At 47.9% G+C, this 27,767-nt stretch overlaps 1 protein-coding gene across 4 annotated transcripts in view; it reads left to right on the top strand.

The window, feature by feature from the left end:
• NRF1 (nuclear respiratory factor 1) overlaps positions 1-27,767 on the top strand; it is a 136,751-nt gene that overhangs the window by 67,845 nt on the left and 41,139 nt on the right. For all 4 annotated transcript variants that reach the window (XM_006120331.5, XM_025183218.3, XM_089778049.1 and 1 more), the window contains 6 exons: positions 5,674-5,788; positions 7,481-7,607; positions 9,024-9,164; positions 21,211-21,369; positions 22,584-22,781; positions 25,645-25,746. In XM_006120331.5, coding sequence (XP_006120393.1) covers positions 5,674-5,788; positions 7,481-7,607; positions 9,024-9,164; positions 21,211-21,369; positions 22,584-22,781; positions 25,645-25,746 — 842 coding nt within the window. The remainder of the gene's footprint in view (positions 1-5,673; positions 5,789-7,480; positions 7,608-9,023; positions 9,165-21,210; positions 21,370-22,583; positions 22,782-25,644; positions 25,747-27,767) is intronic.

The following is a 27,767-nucleotide window of genomic DNA, read 5'->3' as shown; positions in this document are numbered from 1 at the left end:
AGGGAAAGAGGTTGTGACTTGTGCAAGAGTCAAATAGAAAGTCATTGATAGAGCCAGAATGAGAGCCCAGGGCTTTCTGACTCCAAGCAAGCCTTGTGTTCATTCCTCCAGGCTATTAACAATATCCTTCTCTTAGGGTTGCTGGATGTCCGGTTTTGAACCGGACAGTCCAGTATTTGAGCGTTCTGTTCGGGAAACAAATTGAGAAAATAGAAATGTCCGGTATTTTCTAACTAAGATGTAATGTAGATTGTGATGTAATGTCAAGTGTGTCCGGTATTTTTGTTGAAACTCTCTGGCAACCCTACTCTCTCTTCATATGGACTGTGACCAAAAACCGAGAAACCGGCCCCGTCACTCAATCCAACATGCAGCGCTTGCTGCAGGAAATCTGGCTTTGAAGTTTGGTTACGGAGGTTTTAACATGAACACTGCGTTTTGGTGCTCCCTGCTGCTCTGCAGATCCCTGTGCCTGGGGCATTTCTGTGCACTGGCAGGTGGAGCCCGGTGCTAGAGAGCAGAAAGCAATGTCGCATCAGAAGATTTTTCCTGTTCATAATTCTTTCTATAGTAATGCTTAAAGCAGCTGGGGCAGGTGTTTATTTTAAAGGGACAACGTTAAATAGGTTATCAATAGCCGGAGCAGAACAGTGGTAACTGCATCACCTGTACAAAAAGACTTAATCCTGCCATAAATGCCGGGGACTGGTCTAGGTGGAAGTCCCTTCCAGTCCTGTGATTTTGTGTGTCTGACTTTTTCCCATTTTCGCTTTATAAATGTTAATAATCTTAGGGCAGGGCATTTCCTGGTGTCAGTGCCCACTGCTGGGGCTCTCAGCAGGTCATTAGGGATGCTCAGTACCTTGATGGCTATAGCTTAACTGAGCCAAAGGGATTCCTGTACATTTCAGTCCAGTAGATCCTCCGAGTTACAAACACCCGGTAACCCTGAAATGTTGGTAACTCTAATTGCAAACTGTTGTCTGTTTTCTTTCAAAAGTTTACCATTGTACATTGACTTCATACAGCCTTGAAACGTTATTATGCAGCAAAAAATGCTGCTTTTATCTATCTCACTTTAAATGAAACATGAACAGAGTTTCCTTAGCTTGTCAAATGTTTCCTTGAAGCTTTCCCTTTGTTTGTTTGTTTTGTTTTACGCAGTACTGTACTGTATTTGGGTTTTTTTTCCTGGTCTCTGCTGCTGCTTGATTGCATACTTCCAGTTCCAGGTGAGCTGTGGTTGACCCATCAGTTCATGAGTCTGGTGTCTGTAACTCTGAGGTCCTACTGTACTTTCAACAACCAAACACATGTGGCATGACTCCGTTGAGCCAGCTACTCAATCACAAAGAACTCTAACAACCTGGAATTGAATTGTATAAGTTAAACAGAAAATTCCTTTTATGTTGAACAGGTCATTTCTTCCCTAGCCCTGGTGCAGGATTATTTCTGGCTGGAGTATGTTCTCTAGTACTCTGGTTTTTTGTAGGGGTACTCTCGGGTTTTACTCTGTTTAAATTCTCTTAAGAATTTAATTCTCTTAAGAACATGAAAATAGCCTTCCTGGGTAAGACAAGTGGTCCATCTAGCCCAGTACCCGGTCTTCTGACAGTGGCCAGGGTCAGGTGCTTCAGAGGGAATGAACAGAATAGGCAACCATTGAATGATCCATCTCATGTCCTGTCCCGGCTTCTGGCAGTCAGTGTCTTAGGAGCCCCCAAAGCCTGGCGTTGTGTCCCTGACCTGTCTTGGCTAATAGCCGTTGATGGACCTATCCTTCGTGAACATCTGTCATTCTTTTTGGAGCCCAGTTATGCTTTTGCCTTCACAGCATCCTCTGGCAGTAAGTCTCACAGCCTGGCTTTGCATTTCTTGAAGAAATACTTCCTTTTGTTTGTTTTAAACCTGCTGCTGATTAATTTCATCGGATGACCCTCGGTTTTTGTGTCATGTGAAGAGTTACTAATACTTCCTGCTTTGCTTTCTGAATACCAGTCGTGACTTTATTGATTTCTAGCATATCATCCTTACTCATCTCTCTTCTCAGCTGAACAGTAGCTGACTTTTGAATCTCTCTCTATATGGAAGTTGTTCCATAGCTCAGTCATTTTTATCGCCTTTCTCTGTGCTTTTTCCAATTCTAATGTGTCTTTTTAAAGGCGGGACAACTGGGACCGCACACAGTATTCAAGTTGTGGGTGTAGCTTGGATTTATTCAGTGACATTATGATATTTCCTGTCTTACCTGTCCTTTTCTGAAAAGTTCCTAGCATTGTGTTGGCTTTTTGATTGCCATTGCACATTGAGCAATTTTTTTTTTCATAGAGCTATCCATGGTGACTCAGATCTCTTTCTTGAATAGTAACAGCTTAATCCTCATCATTTTGCATGTATGCATATTTGGGATTATATTTTCTAATGTGCATTACTTTGCATTGGTCGACACTGAATTTCAGCGGACATTTTGTTGCTCAGTCACCCAGCTAAGTAAGATTCTTGGTGGCTAGCTTTGGACTTAATTATCTTGAGTACTTTAATATTGCCTGCAAACTTGGCCACCACCCTATTTAGCTCTTGCCAGCTCACTTATGAATATGTTGAACAGCACTTGTTCCATTGTAGATCCTTGGGGGAACGCTATTTGCCTCTGCAGTCTGAAAACTGACCATTTTTCCCTGCCCTTTGTTTCCTGTTTTTTCATCCATCAGTTTTTTGATTTATGACCGGGCCTTCACTCTTATCCCATGACAGCTTGTTTTGCTTAAGAGCCTTTGGTGATGAACCCTGCCAAAGGCTTTCTGAAAGCTATGTCCACTAGATCACTGTTGTCCACGTTTGTTGACCCACTTAATCAATTCTAATAGATTGGGGAGGTATGATTTCCCTTTACAAAAGCTATGTTAATTCTTCCCCAACTACAGTATATTGTGTTCAGTTTTGTTCTTTGCTATATTTTCAACCAATTTGCCTGGTACTGAAATTAGAATTACCAATCTAAGTGCCCGGGTCATATCTGGAGATTTTTTAAAAATGGCATTACAGTAGCTGTCCGCCAGTCATCTGGTCCAGAGGTTAATTTAAGCCATACGTGAAGTAACCCAGAGAGTAGTTCTGCAATTTCATATTTGAGTTCCTTCAGAACTCTTGTGCGATTTTCCTCAGCTGGGGACTCACCAGGGATCCTAGAAATCAGTTTGCTGTGGAAAAACATGGAATTGGCATTTTTTACAGAGAATTTTAGTTTTTATATTTTGTAAAAAAATTAAGAACATATTGTAGCTATTAGTAGAAGTTAGGGTGACCATATTTCCCCAGGGGAATACAGGAAACCCTGTGGGGCTGGCCTGAGGCCGACAGCCTGCCCTTCAGCACCTGCCACCCCCTGCCCTGAATGTTCTTCCGAGTCCCTGAAAGGGGCATGCCCCACTTTTTTGGTCAAACTGGGCATTTGTCCCATTTGCAAACAGGACACTTCCTAATTTTGCCAAAAAAGTTGGGATATTCGGGACAGAGTTTAAAAAGGGGATTGTCCCAGTCATAATAGGACACATGGTCTTCCCAATCCAACCGATACCTATATATGCACTGTGGCTAGGGAAACTAAAGATGAGCGTTTCATTTTAATTGTGGGAAGACATGGATTTTTATTTTTTTGAATTGGAGAATTTTGGGTTTTTATCATTCAAAACTAGGACCCCTGCTTATTACTGTTAAATTTATCAATGTGTTCCCAAACTTCCCCTAGGGACATTTCAGTCTGAGACTGTGCCACAGGTTTGGTCTTTCTTGAGTGCTCTTTTAGCACCTTGATTATCCAGTGGCACACTGCAGGGTTGCCAACAGTCAATAAATTTACGGCCAGTCCCTAAAAAATTAGCCGAAATTGGACATGTCCGTAAAGTCTGTTTAAAAAAAAATTAATTAGGTGTCCGTAAATTTCGTAAAAGTGCAATGAAATTTCAAAAAACAGCAATTCTTCTATAACAATGACATTTCTTCTGTGCTGCTTCACCATTTTACTGTGGAGCAGTGGAAATTGAACATTTTAGTTGTTTATTTAGCTTAATGGTTGAGGTGACGTAACATCCAGGACCATGACTAACTACAGGCAGTCCCCGACTTACGTGGATCCGACTTACGTCGGATCCCTAGATACGAACGGGGTGAGGCAACTCCTGCACATGCGCAGCAGCATTCCCGGGGCTCGCTCACCTGGGTCCTAGGATCCTCCTCCTCCTCGGGCCGGCTCCGACTGGGGTCCCGCAGAGCTGCCGGGCAGAGGAAAAGTGCCTCCCCACGCCCGCTGCCCCCCCCACCCCCTGCCAGCAACAGGCTGCCCCCTCCCCTGAGCAACAGGCTGCCGAACAGACAAAAGCAGCCTCTCTGCCCCTCCTCCCCTCTATACATGCCGGGCTCCCTGAGCGCAGCAGCGTCCCCGGGGCTTGCTCATCTGGGTCCTAGAATCCACCTCCTCCTCCTCTTCGGCCGGCTCCAACTGGCCTTTGCCTGCAGCAGCTGGCCACAGGGACAGGGATCCCGCAGAGCTGCCGGGCAGAGGAAAAGTGCCTCCCCACGCCCGCTGCCCCCCCCCCCCCCCCCCGCGGCCTCGCATCCTGCACGCCTCCCCCCTCCCCTGAGCAACAGGCTGCCGAACAGCAGACAAAAGCAGCCTCTCCGCCCCTCCTCCCCCTATACATGCTGGGCTCCCTGGGCAAACAAAGACTCCACCAAAACAAACAAAGTGCTGGCCTCATTGTGTTAGCAAAAAAAGGACCCTCCTCCTAGAACCCTGGGTGGTGTGTGGAAATAAAGCTATTAGCTCAAAGCATGGTGCAGAGCTGTTTGGTATTTGATGAGTTACTCCTTTAGTGCTGAGTTTGTCACAGGGACAGAAATAGATGTGAAATCTTCTGAACAGGGGAACAAGACAGCAAAACAAACATTAGAGGGGAGTTAACCTTTCCCTATGCTATCCAAAACTAAAAAAATGTTTGGCTAGAGTTTCCCCTACAATATGTACCAGTTCCGACTTACATACAAATCAACTTAAGAACAAACCTACAGTCCCTATCTTGTACGTAACCTGGGGACTGCCTGTAAATGAAAGTGAGTTAAATAGAATATTGTTCTTGTGATGTATGAATGACGATTACTTTTCACTTTTGGCCATTTATGTTGTCTTAATATAATATAAAAATTATGTCCATTTAAAAAAAAGTGTCTGTAAATTTTTTCCCATTTTGTCCATAAATGAAATTTCTATGGGTTGGCAACCCTGCCACACTGGTTGCAGCACATGGGTTATTTTTGTAGTTGGGGGAATACGACAACTAATCCCAAATAGTAATTATATCATTGGGAGAAGAATTCTGTTCAGTGAAATATGCAACGTTCACATGAGGCCTAACTTGAGGCCTGTCAACATGGCAAGAGTTTCTTGAAATACCCTTCTGAGCCCTGCAGGGAAAGACGTTTCAATGAGGTGACAGTTTTGCAAAGAATGCTGATTAATTTGGTCCAGAGATGGGCAAATGGCCCATTATTTGTTTGTTTGTATTAGCTTAGCCCATGAGCACTTCAGACCCTGTTCCAGTTGGCATAATGGTCATTTTTCTTCCTTGTACAGTTAATAGGTTGTGCGCTGATTCTCCATTTGTGGTTTGATTTCAGGCCCAGTGGGAATGGCAGCAGCTGCCGCCGTGGCAACAGGTAAAAAACGAAAGCGACCCCACGTGTTTGAGTCTAACCCCTCCATCCGCAAGAGGCAACAGACACGTTTATTACGGTAAGGACCCTCTCCTGCAGTGGCCTGTGGCTTGCACGAGCTAACAGCGGTTTCCACCTCTTTGTGCCTTTCCACAACCCGTTTGTCACTGAGATTGGGAGCTGGCTGCATGTTGCTCAGTTGAGGGCATCTTTGGCAATTTGAATTGAACCTGAGAGCTGTGTTGAATTTGCATCAGTGGATCAAATTGCAGCTTTCCCTGCTTTGATATATGGTGGCGTGACCCACAGAGACTGAAGTCGCCATCCTGATAGACTTCACTATTTATTCCTATTCCTGGCTAATCACAAATGGAGTCCACGTTATTCTAATGGCCATCTTGCTTTTTGCCACTTGGATTCTGAACTCCTGCTAAAGCCATTATCTTGAGAACCATTAGAGCTACAATACCCCAGCTCTGGAATGGTCCAAACCATTTGCCACCATCAGGAGGGATGCATCTTTATTCAGTATTTGTGTTGTATTATTGAACGGGACCACTTATAAAGCCACCCAATAGTTCTAACACATGTCCCTGCACTCTCTCTCTTCTAGCAAACCCTGAGATGGCTGGTAGCAGGGTTTTTCACACAAGGGTAGTCTCAATAAAAATGTCCAGTGTTTAAATCTGTGCACGAGCCAGATGGGACCTAGTTTAGTGTGTCTGACACTGGGGAGTCCACATGGTATTGCATGATGACCGCTCTTAGCAGAACATCCACTGCGGAAGGGGGCTCAGAAATCCCCACGGGAATTGATAACCTTTAAGTTGCCACTTTATGCAACATTGATGAAGGGGAGACTCCCCCCTCCTGAACTATATAAACTTCCCATGATGTGCTCTAGCAAAGTCACTGCCTTTATCTTGTCAATTCTGTCACATCATTTAACATGTGAATACCAGGAAATAAATGGTAAGTATGAGCGTTGCGCCATGGAGGAAGCATCCCAGAGAGACTCACTGATGTAACAAGTGGCTGAATATGCATTTCCCTGAGCCAGCTGTTGCAATGTCTCTGTTTCTTGCTTACCACACGTCAGTTATGGCTTTGGGCAGGATTAAAGTACCAGTGAATTATTCCGCATTGTTGTGGTCGCAGAACATAGAATAGTTGACACGTGTATCAGAGATTCTTTCTCTGTAAAAACATTTCAAAGTGCTCTTCCTATAAATTCTGTATTGTTAGTCATTGGCTGAAGGTAGTTCCTTCCTCTGTGTTAACTGATCACCTGCAAGCGTCAGGACGTTAATTCCTCCTCTGTGTTTTACAGTTGGTCACGTGCTTCATGGAGGGGTTTTTTTTTTTTTTTACATTCGATAAGGAATTGAAGGTTCATCATTGTTAGAGACAAATCTCAGACATGATGGGCCCAATGGTTTGATCCGATGTGGCTTTTTCTCTGTGCCATTAACCTCACTGCCGAGAGAGAAATGTTTTTCTCTCCACTCGCTGCTTTTCTTTTTTCTGAACACATTTCTTTGTGACAAGTAGAAATGCCATAGCTGAGCTGGGGCATGGCACAAAGGAACACAGCAGGCCTGTGGCAGCAAAGAGATGCTTGTGTAGCCTCTGTTGCTCACCAAGGCTTCTTTTCACACCTGCGTTTTGAATGGACAGGGTCAAGAAGAGGGATTTGTAATCTGAAGAACAGTGGTGGGAATGGACCTTAATTTTATCATCCCCCGTTCCCCATTTTCTTCCCTTGTTTCAGGAAGCTCCGTGCCACGCTAGATGAGTACACCACCCGAGTGGGGCAGCAGGCCATTGTTCTTTGCATATCCCCCTCCAAACCCAATCCTGTTTTTAAAGTGTTTGGTGCTGCACCTTTGGAGAATGTGGTAAGTCTCCCTGGGAAGGGGAAAAGGCTCTAAGATGGGTTGTTTGCTGTCTGTGCATGTTTCATCGTGGCTTCCAGTGCTTCTAAGAGCCAGTGAGTGGTTTGAAAAACACCCCCACCTGGAGCCAGAGGATCGGGGGAACAGTCTCCCAAATGTGGCTCTTTCAGATACGGCCTGAATATTGAAGTCCCACCTGCTCTGTTTAGGTGCTAATGGTCCCCGTCTCCTCTCATAAAACAGGAGTCTAGCTTAGTGGTCACCATCAAAATGTTCCCTGTCTCCGTTTCTGTGCTGTGAGCTCATCGTGCACCTGGATTCTGCTGCCTCACCCTAGAGAGGGCTGCCTTTCAGTGCAGTTCTGTCTGCTGTGCGGAGCGAAGGAATGAGATCAGGGTGCTCAGCCTGTCTTGCTTGCACTAGTGAGCACTGGGGTAGCCTGGGGTAAGGTAGGATGGATCTGACAGTACCACCATAGACAGGTGCATGGCAGGAGAAGGGGAGGGATTTTGTGGGACTGCCAGGGCAAAAGGTGTGTGTGGTGTTACCGGCCTTTAGCTATGATTATGGGACATTTACAGTGCTTCCCAGCCACTGGCACATGTAGCAGTTCAGGGGCTTCAGGCGTTAGCCACTGCATGTGGGCTGGCTAGCAACCCCTCGGCCAGTAGTCCCCACTCCAGCTCCTCTCGCACCCTGAAAGATGAAGATGCAATCTGTGGCGAGTCTCCTGCCCTATTTGCTGTGACATGCTCTACCTTCCAGTGCCACTTGGGCCGCTCGAAGCCTCACTCTTGTGGGCTCGGGGCTTGGAAGCCACCGAGGCGCCATTGTGACTTAGGTGAGAGGTGTGTGTCCATTTCAGCCGCGGGCAGGCCATGCTGGTGCACCTGAGGCCGAACACGCAGTCCGTGCAGATGGCCGCTGTGGGAGGGTGGGACGTAGGGGAGTCACTGGCTGGCACTGCCAAGCTCTCAATCTGGCAACCCAGTAGTTACCTGCAGATGTTGGGGACCGCTGATTTCCAGGGCAGCCAGGAAGGACTGGTCTCTTCTGGCAAATGGAAGGAGTTTAAAATCCTCGTGGCGGTCAGTGATTCCACCTGGCCTTGAACGAACGAGCTAGGACCTTGCAGGAAACGAGACGTGTCCTGCTTGCGATAGCTCCATTGCTTCCAAACTTTTACTGAAAGCATTCGAATGCCCCCCCTTGATGGTGTTACTTGGAGTTTCATCATTTCTCTTCCCTGCAGCCCTTTGGGGCCAGGGGGTATTTTTACCTCCCAGCTGTGGCATTGTTTGCTCACTCAGTTCTGCAGCATCTTGGGGAAAGTGAACAGCCCCTCCTCCGGTTACCTAGCGCCCTGGCCTCTCTTGTTGCTCTTTACCTTGTTTACCTGAGCCTCCTAATTCCCCACAGGTGCGCAAGTACAAGAGCATGATCCTGGAAGACCTGGAGTCAGCGCTAGCGGAGCATGCACCTGCGCCACAAGAGGTGAACTCCGAGCTGCCCCCCCTAACCATCGATGGGATTCCTGTCTCTGTGGACAAGATGACCCAGGTAAGCAGCCAAGGAAGGTGGAAACTTGGAAGAAGAACTGAAGAGGCGTTTTAAAGCTTGTTGATTTTGCAGTGCCGCATATGTCTGCACCCTGAGGGACACTTCATCCCATCTCTCTGGTGGGCCCGTCGTGAGAGGTGAATCCTTATCGCCGGGGCTCCTTTCCAGAGGAGACTGTAGAAATGCCAGTGAGGAGCAGAGCACCAATGGCTGGGAATCCCACCTCTCCCCGTGGGATCACTGTTGTCATGCTCCATCGGCTGTGAATGGAGGAGCTGTCAGTTGTGTACCTTGGAATGGTTTCTAGCCACTCGTATCGGGAAGGTGGCTTATTGCTAGTAGAACCAGAAGGTGGCTAGAAATCTGGCTAGATCGTCAGGCTCAATGGGTGGCGATCAACGACTCCTTGACTAATCAGCAACCTGTATCAAGGGGGAGTGGCCCAGGGGTCAGCCCTGGAGCCAGTTTCGTTCAGCATCTTCCTTAATGGTTTGGCTGTTGGGATGGATTGCATCCTCTGAAAGGCTGCAGGTGACAGGCAGATGAGAGGTAGATACGCTGGAGGATAGGGGTAGGCTTCAGAGTAGGGGTGGGCAAAGGGGCCTCTGTGGGCTGGATCCGGTCCGAGGCCGCCCTGCCGCTACCCTACCCCAGGCCAATTGAGATCTGGGGATGGGGGAGCTCACGAAGTCTCCCCCTGCCAGGGGGGCGTGGCATCAGAAGGAACCATTGGCTGTTTTAAAACAGCCAGCGGCTCTTCCTAGCCGTCATGCTCCCTGGCAGAGTGGGGGCCAAGGGCGAGAGACTTTGTGCACTCTCTGCCCCTCGGGCCCGATTGGCCTGGCGGTGGGGAGAGTGCGCAAAGTCTGCTCCCCCCACCTAGGGCGAGCAGCATCAGAGGGAACCATCAGCTGTTTTAAAACAGCCGGCGATTCTCTCTGGGTGCTGGGGACAAGGGTTGGGAGGAAGACTTCATGCGCTCCTCCCCCCTCCGGCCAATCAGAGTCTGTGGGTGGGGGAGTATGAGAAGTCTACTGGCCTCGCCCCCTTCCACCTGAAGCCACGCCCCTTCCAGGGCCACATCAGAAATTTAAAAAATTCTTGCCCATCTCTGATCCAGAGTGACCAAGACAAATTGGAGGATGGGGCCAAAAGAAATCTCATGAGGTTCTACAAGAGCAGAATCCCAAGCACTGTTACAGGCTGGGGACGGACTGGCTAAGTACCAGTTCTGCAGAAAAAGTCCTGGGGTTTCCAGTGGATGAGAAGCTGGATATGAGTCAACAGGGTGCCCTTGTATCCAAGAAGGATAACGGCATACTGGGCTACATTCCCAGAAGCGTTCCCAGCAGATCGAGGGAAGTGATTATTCCACGCTAGTTGGCCCACACCTGGAGTATTGTGTCCAGCTTTAGGCCCTCCACTACAGCAAAGATGTGGACATATTGGAGAGAGTGCAGTGGAGGGCAATGAAAATGATGTTTCCTGGGGCACATGACTTCTGAGGAGAGGCTGAGGGATTTGGGCTTATTTAGTCTGCAGAAGCGAAGAGTGAGGGGGGATTTGATAGCAGCCTTCAACTACATGAAGGTTGGTTCCAAAGAGGATGGAGCCAGGCTATTCATCAGTGGTTGAGAAGCAATGCTTTCATGTTGCAGTGTGGGAGGTCTAGCTTGGATATGAGGAAAAGCTACTTCACCCTGAGAGTGGTTAAGTGCGGGCCTGGGTTCCCTAGGGAGAGGGTAGAATCTCCATCCCTAGAGGTTTTAAGTCCTGGCTTGACAAAGCCCTGGCTGAGATGATTTAGTTGGGGTTGGTCCTGCTTTGGGCAGGGGGTTGGACTCAATGACTCATGAGGTGTCCTCCAGCCCTTATCTGTTACGAGTCTAGGATCCGAAATGCACAAACCCAGCTCTGCATTGGGAGGCAGAAACAAGGCCGAGTGAGGGTGATCAGCCATTTAGATGGGGACTTGGTGTGATGTCAGCGGAAGGCCGGTGCGCTTCAGGAAAAGAGTTGTTGACGCAGAGAGTGATAGGAGCAGTGAATAAGGGTTTCACCTCAACAGAAGTGACATTGTGAGGAAGGGACAGAGAAGAAATTGGTGCTAGTGGGACAGAGGGGAGGGAGATTAGAGGGAAATGGATTTGGCTTCTAAGATTGACTGCAGGAAATCCTAGATGTGCTGCTATTGCAGTGTGGTGGAAAATTCAACCAGCTTCCCTTCTCTGTGCTGCCGGATGTGTGCACATATATAAAACTGGCTGCCACTAAAAGAAGAGCTTTTGTCCAGTCAACTCTGGCTGTGAGTTGTTTTGATGATGACGGTAACATGAGACAAACGTGAAGCATTTATTCTACTAAACATCCCGCATGAATGTTCTACACAGAAAGTGTTAAATTTTCGTGGTAGAGTTGGAAATGAGAGCAGCACTTCAGCATCAAGAGTTGTTTAAGCTTTACCCCCTGTCCCTTTGAGCATGGTTGGACAGCAGCTCTGCAGTCTGTATTCTTTGTTTAAAAAAACCTTCTTGTGTTAAAACTAAAACAGAAGCAATTCCGTTTCCTAGAGATGGAAAGTGACCTGGCTCATCAGCTGTTAAGGAAATTCAGTGGTTTTGAAGCAATTATTCTGCACCTAAATCTGGCCTAGGCAGGTGGCGCTGGGGCACTGACTACTCTGTGTTCCCATGTGTGAGATGTGACTTTGATTCCTGGTTCATTGTGGTTGCTCTCCTGGCTCAGAACTTACTCGCTGTTAAGGTGGAAGGTAGCTCCTTGCGAGTCCTTCTGCAAAAGCTCCTTTGGCTGATCTATTAGCATGGTTGATGTCCTAAATCAGATTGCTAGCTCTTCAGAGGGAGGGACTTCTCTTACTAGGCGTTTATAGAGCTCCTTGCACAACAGGGTCCAGATCCTAAGGAGGATTCAGTAAGCACCTACTGCTACTGCAGTCTAAATAATCCTGAGCACATAGACAGAGGGGTTGCTGACTGCTGCAGTACAATCTGCTGCTAACCTTCCCTGATCTCTCTACCCCTCCTCTTGCTTTTAAGAGTGGAGCAGTTGTACTCTGGCCTTACCTGTCGGGGCAGTGTTATCTGGCCATAAGCATGCAAACTGTTGATGCTACAGTGAAGTAACTTACAAGGCCTCTTATTTTGAGATCTCATGAGCCCGTCCTGCTTAGGCAGATATTCCTAAGTAGGCAGTTTTCTTGCAGGAATGACATTTTTGTTTAGACAGCTAAATAACTTCATTGCTGTTCTTAGCAGTGGCATTGAACTTTCCTAGACAGTAGGCCGATGTAGCTCCTGCACTTGTACCCTCATCCTCGTCATGCACATGTCGGAGAGGAAGGGACCTCGAGAGACCCTCGTTTTGGGGTCCTTGCAGTCAAGGCAAGAGTAGGGAACAAAAACCATTCTTTGTCATGGCTAGTACCAAAATCATCTTGTCTGTGGACCGATGGTCACGTCAACACTCTGGTCTCTGCTTGCCCATCCATAAAGAGGAGGTGGCTGCATAGATCAGGAACGGGCAACTTAAAAGTAGCAGAGGGCCACACGACCCACTGAAACTCTTTGGCAGGTCTTGGGGGTGATGCCGGGGGGAGTGTCAGCTCCTCCTCTGGGTGTGTGACACAATGTGGAGGGAGGGAGTTGGGCACCAAGCCAACCCCGCAGCCATACCACCGCACTAGCTTCTATCCTGCAGCACTAGCCTTGGGCTTGTTGACCGCAATTCCAGGACAGAAGAATCTGTGGGGTCCCTGCCCCCTTCTTCGGACAGAATCAAAAGCCCTGAGAACCCCACCCCTCCAGCCAGAGGACTCCTGGTCCCAGCTGTGCCTCCCCTGTCCATGCTTGGAGGAACCTCACTCAGCTTCAGCTGCACCTCTCTGCTTTTCCCCCACACCCAGCCAGCTCTGCAGTAGTCTTTCCAAAGATGCTTTTGATAAAAGTAGTGAATCTTGCACTTCGCAATCACTGCAGAGGGTGCATCAAAAGTGTCTTTGGAGGGACACTTTTCCCCAGAGCAGGACAGGTCTGGGGAAGGGAGGTGAAGCATGGCAGCAGCTGGCTGGAAGTCTCCTTTGACTGGGAGGGAGGGGCACTTGGGGCATCTCTGGGCAGGTGGAGGGGTGAGAGGGGCAGGGGAGTCTTGTGGCTTTGGTCAGAGTGGGAGGGTCCTTTGGAAGGAAAGGAGCTAGGGGCTAGCCTTCCCAAGGAGGGTTCCACCCTTGCCCTATGTACCCATGTCTGCAGTGTGCCCAGGCAATTTAAAAGGGCCTGGTGGAGTTCCTGTCTGCTGCAATGGCAAGGCAGTGGCTGGACCCCAGGCCTTCTTAAATTGCTCAGGTGCCTGGACATTCCCCTCTCTTTCCCCTCCCCGCCCCCTTGGCTGGCTTGACTGTCCTCTCTGCTGTGGCTCATTGGTTCCTACAACAGCATGCAGGCAAGCCCCCGTCCCTCCCCTGTGACAACCTGCTCCCTTCCTGGTGCCTTTGAATCACTTGCCCTGAGCTGGGCTGAGGCGGGTGAAATAAAGTGATCTGGTGGTGTGAGTTGCTTATTGCTGCCATAAACATTTGAGAGCCTTGGATGGGAGAAGGCCTTACACAGGACGAAGCGTTGTCAAGTATTGCCAGGCCTGCAAACGCTCTGTGGGGTCTGAAAATCCAGCAGTGTCTTTCTGCCTGTTAAAGCATCGCCGCATTCGGATCGCAGCTGACAGTTTTGTTAATGAGAAAGTCTCCCTGTCTTGTAGCTGTACAAGCTCTGCAGGCCTAAGCGAAGTAAATGCTTACTTCAGTAAAAGCTGATGGCGCTCAGACACTGCAGGGAGCAGAGATGTTGGGGGCCACATTTTCAGGGACGCTTTTCTGACCACAGTGGCATTTTCAGAGTTTTTAAACACCACAATTCTGCCGTTACCCAAGTTCAGGGCTCTGCATCTCCTTTGGGAGAGTGGAAGATACCACGTGTCCTTAAATCATAAGAACGGCCATGCTGGGTCAGACCAAAGATCCATCTAGCCCAGTGTCCTGTCGTCCAACTGTGGCTGATGCCCCACAAGAAGTGAACAGAACAAGGAAGCAGAAAGTGATCCCTCCCCTGTCACCCATTTCCAGCCTCTGACAAACAGAGGCTAGGGACACCATCCCTACCCATCCTGGCTAATTGATGGACCTAACCTCCATGCATTTATCTAGCTCTTTTTTGAACCCTGTGAAAGTCCTGCTCTTCACAACATCCTCTGGCAAGGAGTTCCACAGGTTGACTTCGCTGCCTGAAGAAAAACTTCCTTTTGTTTGTTTTAAACCTGCTACTTATTAATTTCATTTTGTGACCCATAGTTCTTGTGTTATGGGAACAAGTAAACAAGTCTACACCATCCCTGAGGTTATATAGACATCTGTCAGGGATGGTGTAGACGGAGCTTGGTCCTGCCTTGAGAGCGGGGGGCTGGACTCGATGACCTCTCGAGGTCCCTTCCAGTCCTATTATTCTATGATTCTATGATAAATAACTTTTCCTTATTCACTTTCTCCACACCATCTTTGCAAATCAGTGCAAAGATGAAGCATCTTGCATTGCTGGTGTTGCTATTAACTGTTGTAGCAGAAATGTTGATTCCCAGAATGCCTGGCTGAGTGGGTATAAAGCATTTCAGTTCATGGCTGATGATTTTTACATGGCTCAATATACTCTTTTTCTGATGTTTGCCTTCATCAGCTACCAGGGGAATCTAGCCTTTTTCAAGCCTTGTTTGTGTCTGGTGATTACAAAGCTCAGAGGAAAGTAGAAAAATTTCAGTATATCTATTGGGCATCCCAGTTCAGGGGCACGTCAGCAGGAATGGAAAAATGAGGCTTTGGCTTTTACCAGCTGCTGTTCTCATTGGACAGGTGTTAGAAGCATTCGGTTTAGCTCACTAAAGAGATGAAAATCATTCTCCTTTTAATTGCCCTGCTTCTTTGGCAGTCTTGGGGGAAATGAACCCTTCCACAGGCTGAGGAAAGGTGTTTCCATGGAGTTGCAGAAGGAGAGCACAGCCCACCTGTGCTGGGTGTGAAGCATGTATGCAGTGCGGTTTGGTCCTGAAGCCCTTCCTCGGCTGATCCTCCCATTGTAACCAATGGGCGTTTTGACTTCAGAGCTGAGCCCAGTCCTCCGCTGCCTCTCTGGTAGTTTTGTACTTACAGTGCCATGTCCGTGTCTGAACGCAGCAGGCGAACAGTCGCATTCTCTCTGCGCTGCATGCGTGGACCTCATTGAAGGGGCTGACACCGTTCTGAATGCAACATTTGTCCCTTCCCTGACCTTGCTTTCTTTGTTTTCACATCTGTGTAGATGACTCTACCCCGTCCCATTCCCCCCCCCGAAAGGAAATTAAAAAGGGGTCATTTCTCTGATGTGGGCCAGCATCTAGGCACCAACGCCATTTGCCGTTAGGCACTGAACAGTTGTGTTGGGGAAATTAAAGTTAGTCAGTTGTGGTGAGGAGGTGATGGAGGGGGAGGGGGCGTGAAGCACACCTGTGGCCAGGCATGCCAGTGTTTAGATAGCACCCTCGCTATCTGTTGGAGGCTCAGGATATGTGCTTGTGCCTGGCCTGCCGCAAGCTGATGCAGGGAAGTTGCGATTTGCAGCATTCAGAAGTTCTGAACTCAGTGCTCCTGCCGGTGGAAGGGGATGTGGTGAGCTTGAAGGGATGCTGGGTTCTCCTGATGGAGGGTGTACCGCTTCTCAGGCTGTGCAGGACCTAGGCAACTGGGTTAGCAATTCTGATTTTTTTTTTATACATTTCTTATTTTTCACCCAGTCAAAGTGAGTAAGGGAGAAGCCTTATGTAAGAGTAAAATGCAGGATTAAAGACCCTGGGAATGGATGGAGTCCATTAGTCAAAGGGTCTGATTGAGTCACTTTTGCTACCTGGCCGGACACACCAAGCAAAAGAGGCGCAGTCAGATCCTTTGATTAACTGAGCCTCCCCTGCCCCCAGACTCTGCTCCCCAGCTGTGAGCTGCCGTGCAATATTCCAGGACCCTTTCTGCTTCGTGCACTCCTAAGCTAAGTCTAGACTACTGGTTTTTTTGAAAGAGGATATGCAAACTCTGCGGGAATTTGCATAACTACTTCCGATCTTTCGAAAGTGAAAGTAGTCTGGACGCATTTTTTTCTGAAAAAACAAACAAACCCTTTTTCAAAATATACCACTCTTCTTTAAAAAATGAGATTTACGTGTTTTTTCCAAAAAAAGAGTTTTTTCATGAAAAAAAACAAGTCCAGACTACTATCACTTTCGAAAGATCCTGTGGAATTTGCATATCCTTTTTCGATAAAAACCTCATAGTTTAGACATACCCCTAGAGTTCCCACAATATCCCCGGCTCTGGGTGGGGATAACAGTATTAGGTGGAGACTCGACGGTTTTGGTGGTGAGAGGTTACTAGCCTGGTGCGTTTCCCAGGCATGTTAAAGGTTCAGTCCTGCCTGTGTCAGGGCCCTTCGGCTCCCATTGCTCTCCAGGAGACCAGACCCGGGCTCTCAGTTTTGCTTCAACAAATGATTCTTTTGGCCAAACTTCTCGCTCAGCCTGGCCTCTCTGAAGTCCAGCAGCAGCGAGGCCTAAAAGGGTCCCCAAAGGCAAGATGAGCTTTGTAAAAGGGAGATTCACGAGGGTCAATTTGTTACTCCTTACCCGGGCAGAGATCCCATTTTTTAATCTGCTGCCTCAGATAAAATATTATGTGATCGCTCGGTCTGAAATCTGCTGCAGAATGCAGCTCTCACGCTTGTTAGGTAGGATGGACACCCAATTGCAGAACCCCACTTGGATTACTGCTTCATCTGCTATCACCTGTTTCACCACTCGGACATGATTCAGGAATATGAACTGTCTACACTAGAACTGTCTAGTTAATCTCCCTCTGCCCAGGGATTTCTGGGTGGCCGTTGGAAGGCCGCTCTTCACAGAGGGTGTTCTATTCTGGAAACGGCTTCCTTTAGCTGACTGTCAGAGGTAAGGCCTGGCTTGGTAGGTGCATCTTGCATTTTGCCCTGTTGCTTCTAGTGTTTTTGTGTGTCTGCAGTTGGGTGCATCTCGGGTTTTTTGGAGGCTGAGGATAACAAAGATCAGAATTAGCTCGTTACCTTTAAGGTTCCCTTTCCTGTCTGTCTTTAGAAGGCCTCCAGGGCTATAGCTAAGGGCACCCAAAAATGTTTCGAACAGTATCTCATATAGACCTTGTATTGCAGCTCACCTAAGCTCTTTTCCAAGCTGATGGACCGAGGAGATTGGAATGAATCTTTATTTCTATAAGCCGCTCGATTTTGCCAGGTTTCTCCTTTTTGTCAGGGAGTGGGTGGGGTTCGGGCAGGTCTGAGGGCTCGGAGTTTAGCACGGAGTTCTGATTCCCCCCCAGATGCTGCACACTTCCGCGATATGGGGCTCGCCATCTCTGTCTTGTAGCCCAGTTTAGGCTTTTGTGAGCAGGTGGGATGAGGGGGGCCTGTCTTGTTGTGACACTAATTAGAGAGGCCCTCACGCTTGAGCAGGTTACAACGCTGTGCCACTGCTGATTGCCTCCCTGGCGGATTAGAGACGAACCCTCCTTAACAAGTGCCTGGAGTAGCTTGAGTCTCTGAACTCCCGAGGACCAGTAATTAATCCAGCTGGTAACAAGGAGCTCAGCTTGCAGCTAGGAGTTCTGGGAAGGAGCTTTTGACAACCAAATTCCATCCGCGCTCCTGGCTTTTTAATGACGAACGTTTCTGTAATGCCTCTTGTCCAAGCACCTCGGATCGCTTTGCAGCACAGGCACTGCTCCTCTTTTATCGATGGGGAAGCAGTGGCACAGACAGGTTAGACCACACAGCGGGCAGAGCGTGGGGCAAAGGGAAGGAGGCCTGCTATGGCTGCTACTGGCTCCCTGCATGACCTTGAGTACATCATTTAACCTCTCTGGGCCTCACTGATCCCAATTCCACCCAAGGGATCGGCACCGTGAGATGGAAGTAGCTATGGAAACGCGGATGGCGTGTGTCGCCCTGGGCTTTATGCAGAATCTCTGGGGAGGTGTTCGCTGTGGGGATGGGTGCAATTGAGACCTGAAGAATCTTCACTAGTAATGTCCATTGGTCCGTGCCTGCTCAGCATTGTGCTCCAAACGAAGCACGTGCGGGGAAGCGCAGATCAACGGTGACTTGAGTTCCTTTTTACCCATTTGCGGCTCGAGGTGGAACTCCAGCTGTGCCCGCAGCTTAGCTGGGGCGCTTGCTGTCTCTTCCGGGATTACAGTAAATAGTTTTATTTTAGTGTAGTTAGTTAAGCAATGTAGCTAGATAGATTAGTGTTTGAGTTAGATGTTCCTCCTTCCCCTCTCCTCACCCTGCCCGCCTCCTGTTCACCCCTACTGTTTGGGGCGCCCATTATGCCCCCAATCCTAGGCTTTAAGTCCTATGTGGCTTGCCTTTGAGTCTTCCCGATCAGTGATCCTCACTTCTCCTGCATGTACTGCCTTGGAGAATCTCATCTTCTGGTTGAGTGCAAGTTTTGTCCTTCTTTCCCACCTCAAGGATTTCAGCTTTGGAGGCATGTGGCGTTCCATGAGGCGGCAGGTGTCGCTTGATGTCATGCTCCCTGGTGACGTTGGTAGTCATGAGGCAGACTCCTTGGCTTCACTCCTTGGGCTGTCCTGAGGAACCCCAAACAATGGCAGGCCTCCCCTTCGTAGGGAACCTTTTGTTCAGTGAAAAAACAGGCAAATTATCGCACTGTTTGAGGAATTCTGGGTTATCATCCATGCCTTGGAGATCTACATCCTAGCCCCTCAAAGCATCTAAGCCACCTTTTTGCCAACAGCTTCCTGCTCCCTTCTTCCACCAGGGGGTTTACAAGCCACACAGGAGATGCCAGAGATTACACTGCAGCAGGCAGAAAACCCTGCCATTAGTGTCACCTCTCCCACAATACCTTGCCAAGAAGCCATTTTGAAGGGACATGAGTTGGTAGCTCTCAAATCTCCACACAGCTGGATACCTCCGCTTGCTTTGGTGACCCCCCCCCCATCTGTTCTATTCCTTTCATATGTGGCAACGTATTACTTCAGAAATTTAGGTCTGGGATATAATCTACACAATAGAATTCCTTTCCATTCCTGCACCAACCCTTCCCCCGTCCCTCGTTGGGGACACCTCTCACAAGAGAGGTCTCAGACAGGACATAGAGACTCCCTTCCTCAGCGCAAGCTAGAAAACCTGTGTCTTATCACAGTGTGTTTGAGATCCTTCCTTGTTCCCAAGAAAAGTGAATGGAGACCCATCCCAGATCTTGGACAACAGAACATCTCCATCAGCTGTTGGAGATTCAAGATGAGTCAACCATGGGACACTGTTGCAAACATCATTCTGGGATGCATTGACAGGAGCGTTGTGAGCAAGACACGAGAAGTCATTTTTCCACTTGGCTCTGCACTGATTAGGCCTCAGCGAGAGTCTTGTGTCCAGTTCTAGGCACCACATTTCAGGCATGATGTGGAGAAATGGGAGAAAGTCCAGAGAAGAGCAACAAAAATGATGAAAGGTCTAGCACAGGTGACTTCTGAGGGAAGACTGAAGGAATTGGGTGTTTAGTTTAGAAAAGAGTAGACTGGGAGGGGACATGATGGCAGCTTTCAAATACCTAAAAGGGTGTTGCAAGGAGAAGGGAGAAAAATGATTCTCCTTAACCTTTGATGACAGGACAAGAAGCAAATGGGCTTAAATTGCAGCAAGGGAGGTTTAAGTTGGACATTAGAAAAAACTGTCAGGGTGGCTAAATATGGGAATAAATTGCCTAGAGAGATGCAGTGGCGGCGGCCTGCCGGGGGTTAACCCTGACGAACCACCTCTGTCTTAATGTCCACCTCTGTCTAGCTTTTGAGCCCCTTGCTGCTTAAGGGCGCAATTCTAGAGGAGACTGTAGCCTTTTATTGTCAAGGGAAATTTCAATGTGGTGTTACACCACCATGGTGTCATCAGCTCTAGCAGCTATGGTTTCAAGCTTCACAGTGACAATCACCTTTGCTACTTGTGTCGGAACTAGTGTCTCTAAGAACACGTAAAAACCAAGAGTCATGACTACGCACACAGTCACAAGTAGAATTTACAAGTTTTATTACAGTTACAGTTAAATTTATGATTATTCAAGCATATAGAAATTCTCTACAGCTCTATGCACAAGTTACAAATAGAGTTATACTCACAACCTTAATTATCGTGCTAGGGTCTGATGGGTCTCTCATGGCTTGGTCATCAGTAAGAGGCTAGTTCCTGCTAGAGACTCCCACAGGGAGCTCAATTTCTCCCTTTTATAATGTGATTCTGCCTATACCTGTATTCTGTGCGTGTCCATAAAAGTGTCAGCTGGCTTTTCTTTTATTGGTTTGTGTCCCCTGGAAACGTAGGGGACCACAATTTTCTATAGGCTGTGTAAGTTCCCTTTATTTTCATTAGCAATGGTTGAGAGACAGATCTGAGTCAGATGCACCTTTACAGTATTGTAATGATCTAATAATAATCTTCTGGGTAATTTTGAACAGTTTTACCACTTGGTACTCTTTTCCCATAATCCTAAAGCATCAGGTTTGTTTGTTTTTTCCAGTCACTTACGTTATAATTTCTTGTCTCCAAGGCCAAAAATAGCTAAGCTAAAGTCTTGCAGGTCTCAACTTACAGGTTTTTGCTCTCTGATTTGAACTGGGCTGGCTGGTTCTCATCACTGGAGTATTTGAACCGTAACATTGCAGTATTGGCGGTGGTATGTTGCTTTTACTGTTCTAATTGGCGGACTTAGCTTTTTCGCTCTCCTAGCGCTCCACAGTGAGCTGTTGACCACTGTGACACGGGTGAGGTGGAGAGGGATTCCTCACATGCTTTCAGAGCAGTTTCAGTTAGTTTTTAGTCTGATCGTTTACAGGTGGAAATGGAATCCAGAAATTTATAAACTAACCTTAAATCCCCTGAAGAAGCTTTTATTCCTCTTGTGCTGTTGGTTCCAGGCGCAGCTGCGAGCATTCATCCCTGAAATGCTGAAGTACTCAACAGGTCGTGGGAAGCCGGGCTGGGGGAAAGAAAGCTGCAAACCCGTTTGGTGGCCTGAGGATATTCCATGGGCAAACGTTCGCAGTGACGTCCGTACCGAGGAGCAGAAACAGAGGGTGGGTGTTGTGCTGCTGCTACCTCTTCAGAGCAGTCTCTGAAGTTTGGAAGCAGGTTGCTATGTTGTGAGCTTCCCTTGTGCGTGACCGAGAGAGCAGCTAGGTCAGACATTTCCCTTGTTCCATGCCAGCGTTAAAAGTTTGTGCCCAAATCACATGGTTTGGTTCTTCCTTCTCGTTTCCATATCTTGGCTGTCTGTGCTGCAGTTTCACATGACAATCATCTGTCTGTCCCTTTTGGTCCAGTCACTCTTTCTGCCCTGGAGAGTCAGCGCCACCTTAGTCCAAGGGGTAGAGGAGAATAACATGGTGGCGAAAGAGGCTTATTCCCGGATCCACTCTGACTCAGTATTGCTAATTTGCTAGGTGATATTTTTATCCCACCTCTCTTCTTCTCGCCTCTCGTGGTGGGTAACTCCTCATCCAGCTGGCCACATTAGCAACTCATGATACAGGCTTAAGAAATGGCTCTCTGGCCCAGTACTGGGTCTCTGTTCTCCCAAACATCTGCTAGAGAGCCCATATCCCAGCCCCACAGAAAGCCGCCAGGTGATGTAACCCCCTCTCATCAAACAGAGCTGTGTGTGCCCGTCCTGTAGGTGAGGAAACAGGCGTGGTGGGATAGGCAGGGGTGAGTGGGGAGAGAAAAAGGGATGCATGCCCACTCTGTCGGGATGTTGCAGGGAGCTAAGGAGGAGTGGGAGATACCTGTTTACCCAACAATCACAAGGGGGCATGAAAATGTTGTGACTCTTAGGACTTGCAGGGACTGGAGCTTTCCCTCGCTGGGGTGAGCCTGGTTGAGCCAGGAATTACGGTATCAATCAGCCCTTCACTTGATTTTTGACCCCCACCCACCCATTCCTCATTAAACTCCCTGAAAGTTTGAAGCAGAACTGTTTCACTAAGGAGATTTCCTCCGTCCCGTGGTCATACAGACTTGTTCTGTTATGTGGCACATGGGTACTGGCAGTCTTCCTGCTGGCTTGCTTCTGACGGGTGACTCATGAACTTTGGGGTTCAGAGAGATGGGGGGCTTGGGTGTATTCAGAGACTCTGTTTTTATTTTGGAAAAAAAAACCGATAAAAATTAGCCCTGAAGAAAGCTAAAGATTTACGCTGCTCAGGTCACGGAGGAGTGAATTCAGGGGGGATTAGCTGTTGGAAATGCCCCTTAGAACTGTTCTTTCAATGGTATTGTTCTCTCCCGTTAGGTATCCTGGACCCAGGCGTTACGGACGATTGTGAAGAACTGCTACAAACAGCATGGGCGCGAAGACCTTCTCTATGCCTTTGAGGATCAACAGACGCAGCAACAGACTGCCGCTACGCATAGTATAGCACATCTGGTCCCCTCGCAGACAGTGGTCCAGACCTTCAGTAACCCTGATGGCACGGTCTCCCTTATCCAGGTGAGCAGAGCCCACGTGTCCCTTCACACACTGTTGGGCAGCCGTGTCGGGCAGAAGTGTTTTTAACTCTACACCTTGGCTGTTTGACGTCACCTGCTTGTTTCAGGAATCTCACGTCTGTCTAGCTCAGGTACTTCTGTGGCCTCTGTTGCCATTGTACGGGAGTTTCCCATGGTGGAAAGAATAGTACGTTCGTCCTACTAACGCCCCTGTGAAAGACGGCAGTGCCATTCTCTCCATTTAGCAGAGAGGGAGCTGAGGCCTAGACTGCCTCCTTTATCGCCGACTCGAGATACTCTGTTACACATAGACTAACAGATGTATCGGAGCATAAGCTTTCGTGGGCAAAGACCCACTTCGTCAGATGTAGTGGAAATTCCAGAGACAGGTATAATTTCCACTACATGCATCTGACAAAGTGGGTCTTTGTCCATGAAAGCTTATGCTCTGATATATCTGTTAGTCTATAAGGTGCCATAGGACTCCTCGTTGTTCTTACAGATTCAGACTAACACGGCTAACCCTCTGATATCTATTACACATCTCTTTCTGAGTATCATGGGGCACACATCTGGGTCTATTGGACCCCTGCAGTAAGAACAAGGTGGGATTTTCTGCACTGTACTTTAGGTCATGTTGCCAACATTTTGCTGGCAAAATTATAACGATATAATTATTACTATTACTTAATATTCATTATTTATTATTTTCCCTTCTAAATCATTTCCTCTGGGGACTCCAGACTGGGTGGAGGATGAAGAGCAAAATAGCGTCTTCTGCACAGCATGATCTCGCACACCCCATATGCATGCAATCGTGCCGCATCCCCTAGAACAAGGGATCCATTGCACATTGCGACCCCCATATGGATGATGCGTGCAAGGACGTGCCACATGGAGGGTGCCATTTTGTAGAGCAAAATAGCATCCTCTATGCACTGTGACCTCACGTGCACAGTATGTGTAAAGTCACGGAGTTTGGAGCACAATGGCATTCTCAATACAGCAGAGGTCACTGTGACCCTATCTGCTGATGGTGCCACTCCATCTGGGGTCATGACCCACGATTTGGTAATTACTCTTCGTGGCACTTGAAGTTGTGGTATTCACGAGGCTCCATCCACTTGAGATGTTGAAACAAGATGCCATTTACAGTAAACTGGGCATGTCTTTCTATAATAAAGCAAAACACACAAAACTGACCTCAGCTGACTCATCCCTCTTGCATCTGGGCCTGCTTTGGTCACCGCTTGAAATAGTTAAGTGCTGACAATTCTGTTTCAAGGCAAACACCTAGTAAAATGAATGGAGCTGCTCGGCCTCTCAGAGCTGTTTTTTTCAAGCCATCTGTAGATAGTGCAGATCACGGCTTTGTTTCACAGCCTTTTGATGGCTGTGCTCACAACTGATGGCTGTGCTCTAATCCAGTGTTTCCCAAAGGGTGTTCCGCGGAACCCCGGGGTTCCACGAAGTGAAAATAAGGATTCCGCGAGAAAATTCCATTACAATCACATTTTATGATTTTTTTTTTTAAAAAAATTCATATTATGTGATTTTTTTGTTTTTGTTTTTAAATATGTACAATTAAACTAAATGTTGATTTCATGACCTTGTTTAGCATTTGTTTATTATTATCCTTACTTATTTGTGGTCTACTTTTTCAGCCCCATATATAAGACTGTTATTGGGGGTTCCGCAAAATTCTTTCGAGTTTAAAAGGGTTCTGTGGCCAAATAAAATTGGGAAACACTGCTCTAATCTGATAGGATATGTCTACACTACCACCCTAGTTACTAGGGTGGTTAATGTAGGTAACCGAAGTTGCAAATGAAGCCCGGGATTTGAATTTCCCGGGCTTCATTTGCATCTTGCCGGGCGCCGCCATTTTTAAATCCCCGCTAGTTCGGACTCCGTGCCCGCAGCTACACGCAGCACGGACTAGGTAGTTCGGATTAGGCTCTCTAATTCGAACTACCGTTACACCTTGTTCCGGCAAGATGCAAATGAAGCCCGGGAAATTCAAATCCCGGGCTTCATTTGCAACTTCGGTTGCCTACATTAACCACCCTAGTTCGAACTAGGGTGGTAGTGTAGACATAACCATAGGGATTAGAGTATTTTTAAACAATAGCTTAAGATGGATCTACACCTAAAATTTAGGTTGGCATAGTTACGGTTCTCAGGGGTATGACAAATCCACACTTCTGAGCCTGTAGCCATACCTACTAACTTCTGGTGTAAATGCAACTTAGGTCACCAGAAGAATGCTTCCAAAGATCTAGGTGTCATCACTTGGAGAGAGGATGTTCCTACAGTGACGGCAACCTTACTACTCTTCTCTTTCCTCTGTCCCCATGCACCTCCCTCTCTGTCCCAAAGAACAACAAAACTGCTCACGGAGCGGCTGCAAATTGGCCCCTTCTGCTGCTGCAGACTCCCTCTTAGGCCGTACGTGAGCAGCTCAGAGCCATCTTTGCCAAGGGGTGGAGCACCCACACACCTGTGGATCTGTTTGGAGGTCTGAGGGCTCAGCGCTTCTTAGAAGCAGGCTCTTTGCCTCTGCTTCCCAGCTGTTAAATGGGGATGAAGATACCTTCCAGACCTTACCATGGGGCTAACGATGAATAGCCGTGTATATGGCGAGTGCTGGGTATTAAAGTGCGGGACACTCTGGTCTTCAGTTTTCCCTTCTAGTGATCTTAATGCTTACCCCAAACATTACTGTGGAACCTCCTAGGAGCGTTAGCTTTGGAGGCTAGCGGGCTTGGCTGCCCCGTTAGCCGAGATGCAGCGACGGGCTGCTGAGATGAACAGTGATGGCAGGTGCTGCATTTTGTTTACTCCTTTATGGTGGCATTTTGCAGGTTGGCACCGGTGCTACAGTTGCTACTCTGGCTGATGCCTCTGAGCTGCCTACCACAGTCACCGTTGCACAAGTCAATTACTCCGCGGTAACGGATGGAGAGGTAAGGGGGCGGGGGTGAAGTCGTGGCTCTCAAGCACACAGCACACTTGTGTGTCGCTACTGGACACTTCTGGCACGCTGGCATTTTTCATACTTCAGGTTTTGCATTCCCAGTGAACACTTAATGCCAAATGCTGCCAAGTTAAAAGCTGAAATCAACGTTCATGCAACATTGTCTTAGCTAGTTTACGTGGTCTGGGGTAACTGTAACTCTGGGGGTATGTGTGTTTGCCCAGTTACTAGGGGCCCCAAAGTGCTCAATTTCCCAACTTTTGCACATGCTGATCTCAGTCAGTGTCCTTTGGGATAATAGCATGCGTGTGTTCTGGATTCAGCTCTCCAGACACACTCATTCATGTGCTTGTCTGGATAACCCTTGGGCCTGGAACACCAGTGAGATGGTTACAGTGTGAGGAGATGGGGAATGGTTCAGGTTTAGGGCTTTCTGGGTCAGAGCCAGGAACAGAATACAGTGGGGCCTTGGGAAGCTGCTTAACTTCTTTTTGCCTCAGTTTCCCTATGGGGAGAATGGGACCGTGTCCCTGCAGCACTTCCAAAGGATAGAGTGACTCAGTCAGTGTGTAAGTGGCTTGCACTTTCCTCCAATAAAGGGCATTGTATAAATGCATAGCGGTGTAAGTGTTAAGGAACGTGCTATACTGTACGGTACGTTCATTTGTACTCGTGTTTTTCAATCAATTTTTTCAACGTGACAAATAGGGATATAAAATCCTGTTTAATCAGTTAATTGGTTACACATTTGTGTTTAAGCAGTGAACCACTTAAATAGGGGTGGGCGGGGAGTGCTCCAGGGGCTGTTCTAGCAGGGCTGGGGTGCCTCTGCCTACAGTGCAGGGTGGGAGAGGGAACTGCTCTGGCTGAGCTGGGCCAGGCCTGCCAGGGATGGGGACTGCTTGGGCCAGGCTGAGGCACCTCTGCCTGCATCACGCTGAGCTGGTGGTAGGCCCCTCTGGGTGGAGCAGCCCCCTGCATGCGGCAGACGGGGGCCGCTCCAGCCCCTGCCAGTTAACTGTAACGTAAGCATCACCCAGTAAGCGTGATGCTTACTGGTCAACCGCTTAACCATTCACATCCCCAATGACAAAGCTACATGGGGGAGCTTAATCATAACAAACTCGAACTGTTCAGTAGGAAGCATTTCCGTTTGTAGTGCAAAAAAAGCCCTGCATAATTTTCATAACAAAATGTATTTTGTATAAAGAAGGTTCCTATAACTTAATCAGCTACAATTGTCTCCCTCAGTTCCCTCTGCCCAAGCCCCTCGTTAGCAGTCTCACTGACTTACTTCACTGTGCGTTGCTGCCCTTCCTTTTGGCCACATGCCTGGGTTTCTGGGTGAAGTACCATCCTTGTGGTGGAGTGGAATGGTCGACCTGTTCTGTTCCGTAAGGGAAAGGTTTTTGTGGCAATAGGTGGCAGCACAAAACAGCTTTGTTCTGTATTAAAGAGCATTTGAAGTTGAAAAACCGAATCGAAGCCAGCTGTTTGTTTGGGGCTCTGGCCTTGAAAAGTACTTCCTATTCACTAGAGGCTTTTCAGGGCCTGGTATCTTTATCTCTAGGCCGTGGGGAAGATTTTCAAAGGCACAAATGGCAATTAGATGCCTAACTTCATTGACTCTCCTTGAGACTTAAGAGCTTGTCTCTGAAAACCTCCCCCTCATCTACACAAAGTTGTAACCAGTTTATTAAACAGGTAAAACTTTACTTGTATAGACAAACTGCAGTTTGGTGTTGGGCCTCTTGTGATCCAAGTGTGTTTTCTTACCTGGGGTTCCCCTCCTTGTCCAAGCCAGCTCTTCACACTCCATCCCTGTCGTGGGTGATGTGACAGAAACCTCCCTTCCCACCCACCCCCCCTTTCCATCTACCACCATCCCAGTGTCTGGAGAGTTGAACGTTTTTCTGTATCAGGGTGGTAAGCAGCACAATGGGCTCTATCTTGACCCTGCTCTTCTGTCTCAAAAAAGATTTCTGCCATCCAGCTCCCTCGGTCCCTGGG

This window comes from Pelodiscus sinensis, chromosome 1 (assembly GCF_052426305.1).
Source record: "Pelodiscus sinensis isolate ZL-2025 chromosome 1, ASM5242630v1, whole genome shotgun sequence".
Lineage (NCBI taxonomy): Eukaryota > Metazoa > Chordata > Testudines > Trionychidae > Pelodiscus > Pelodiscus sinensis.
This window is presented reverse-complemented; position numbering and strand designations above follow the sequence as displayed.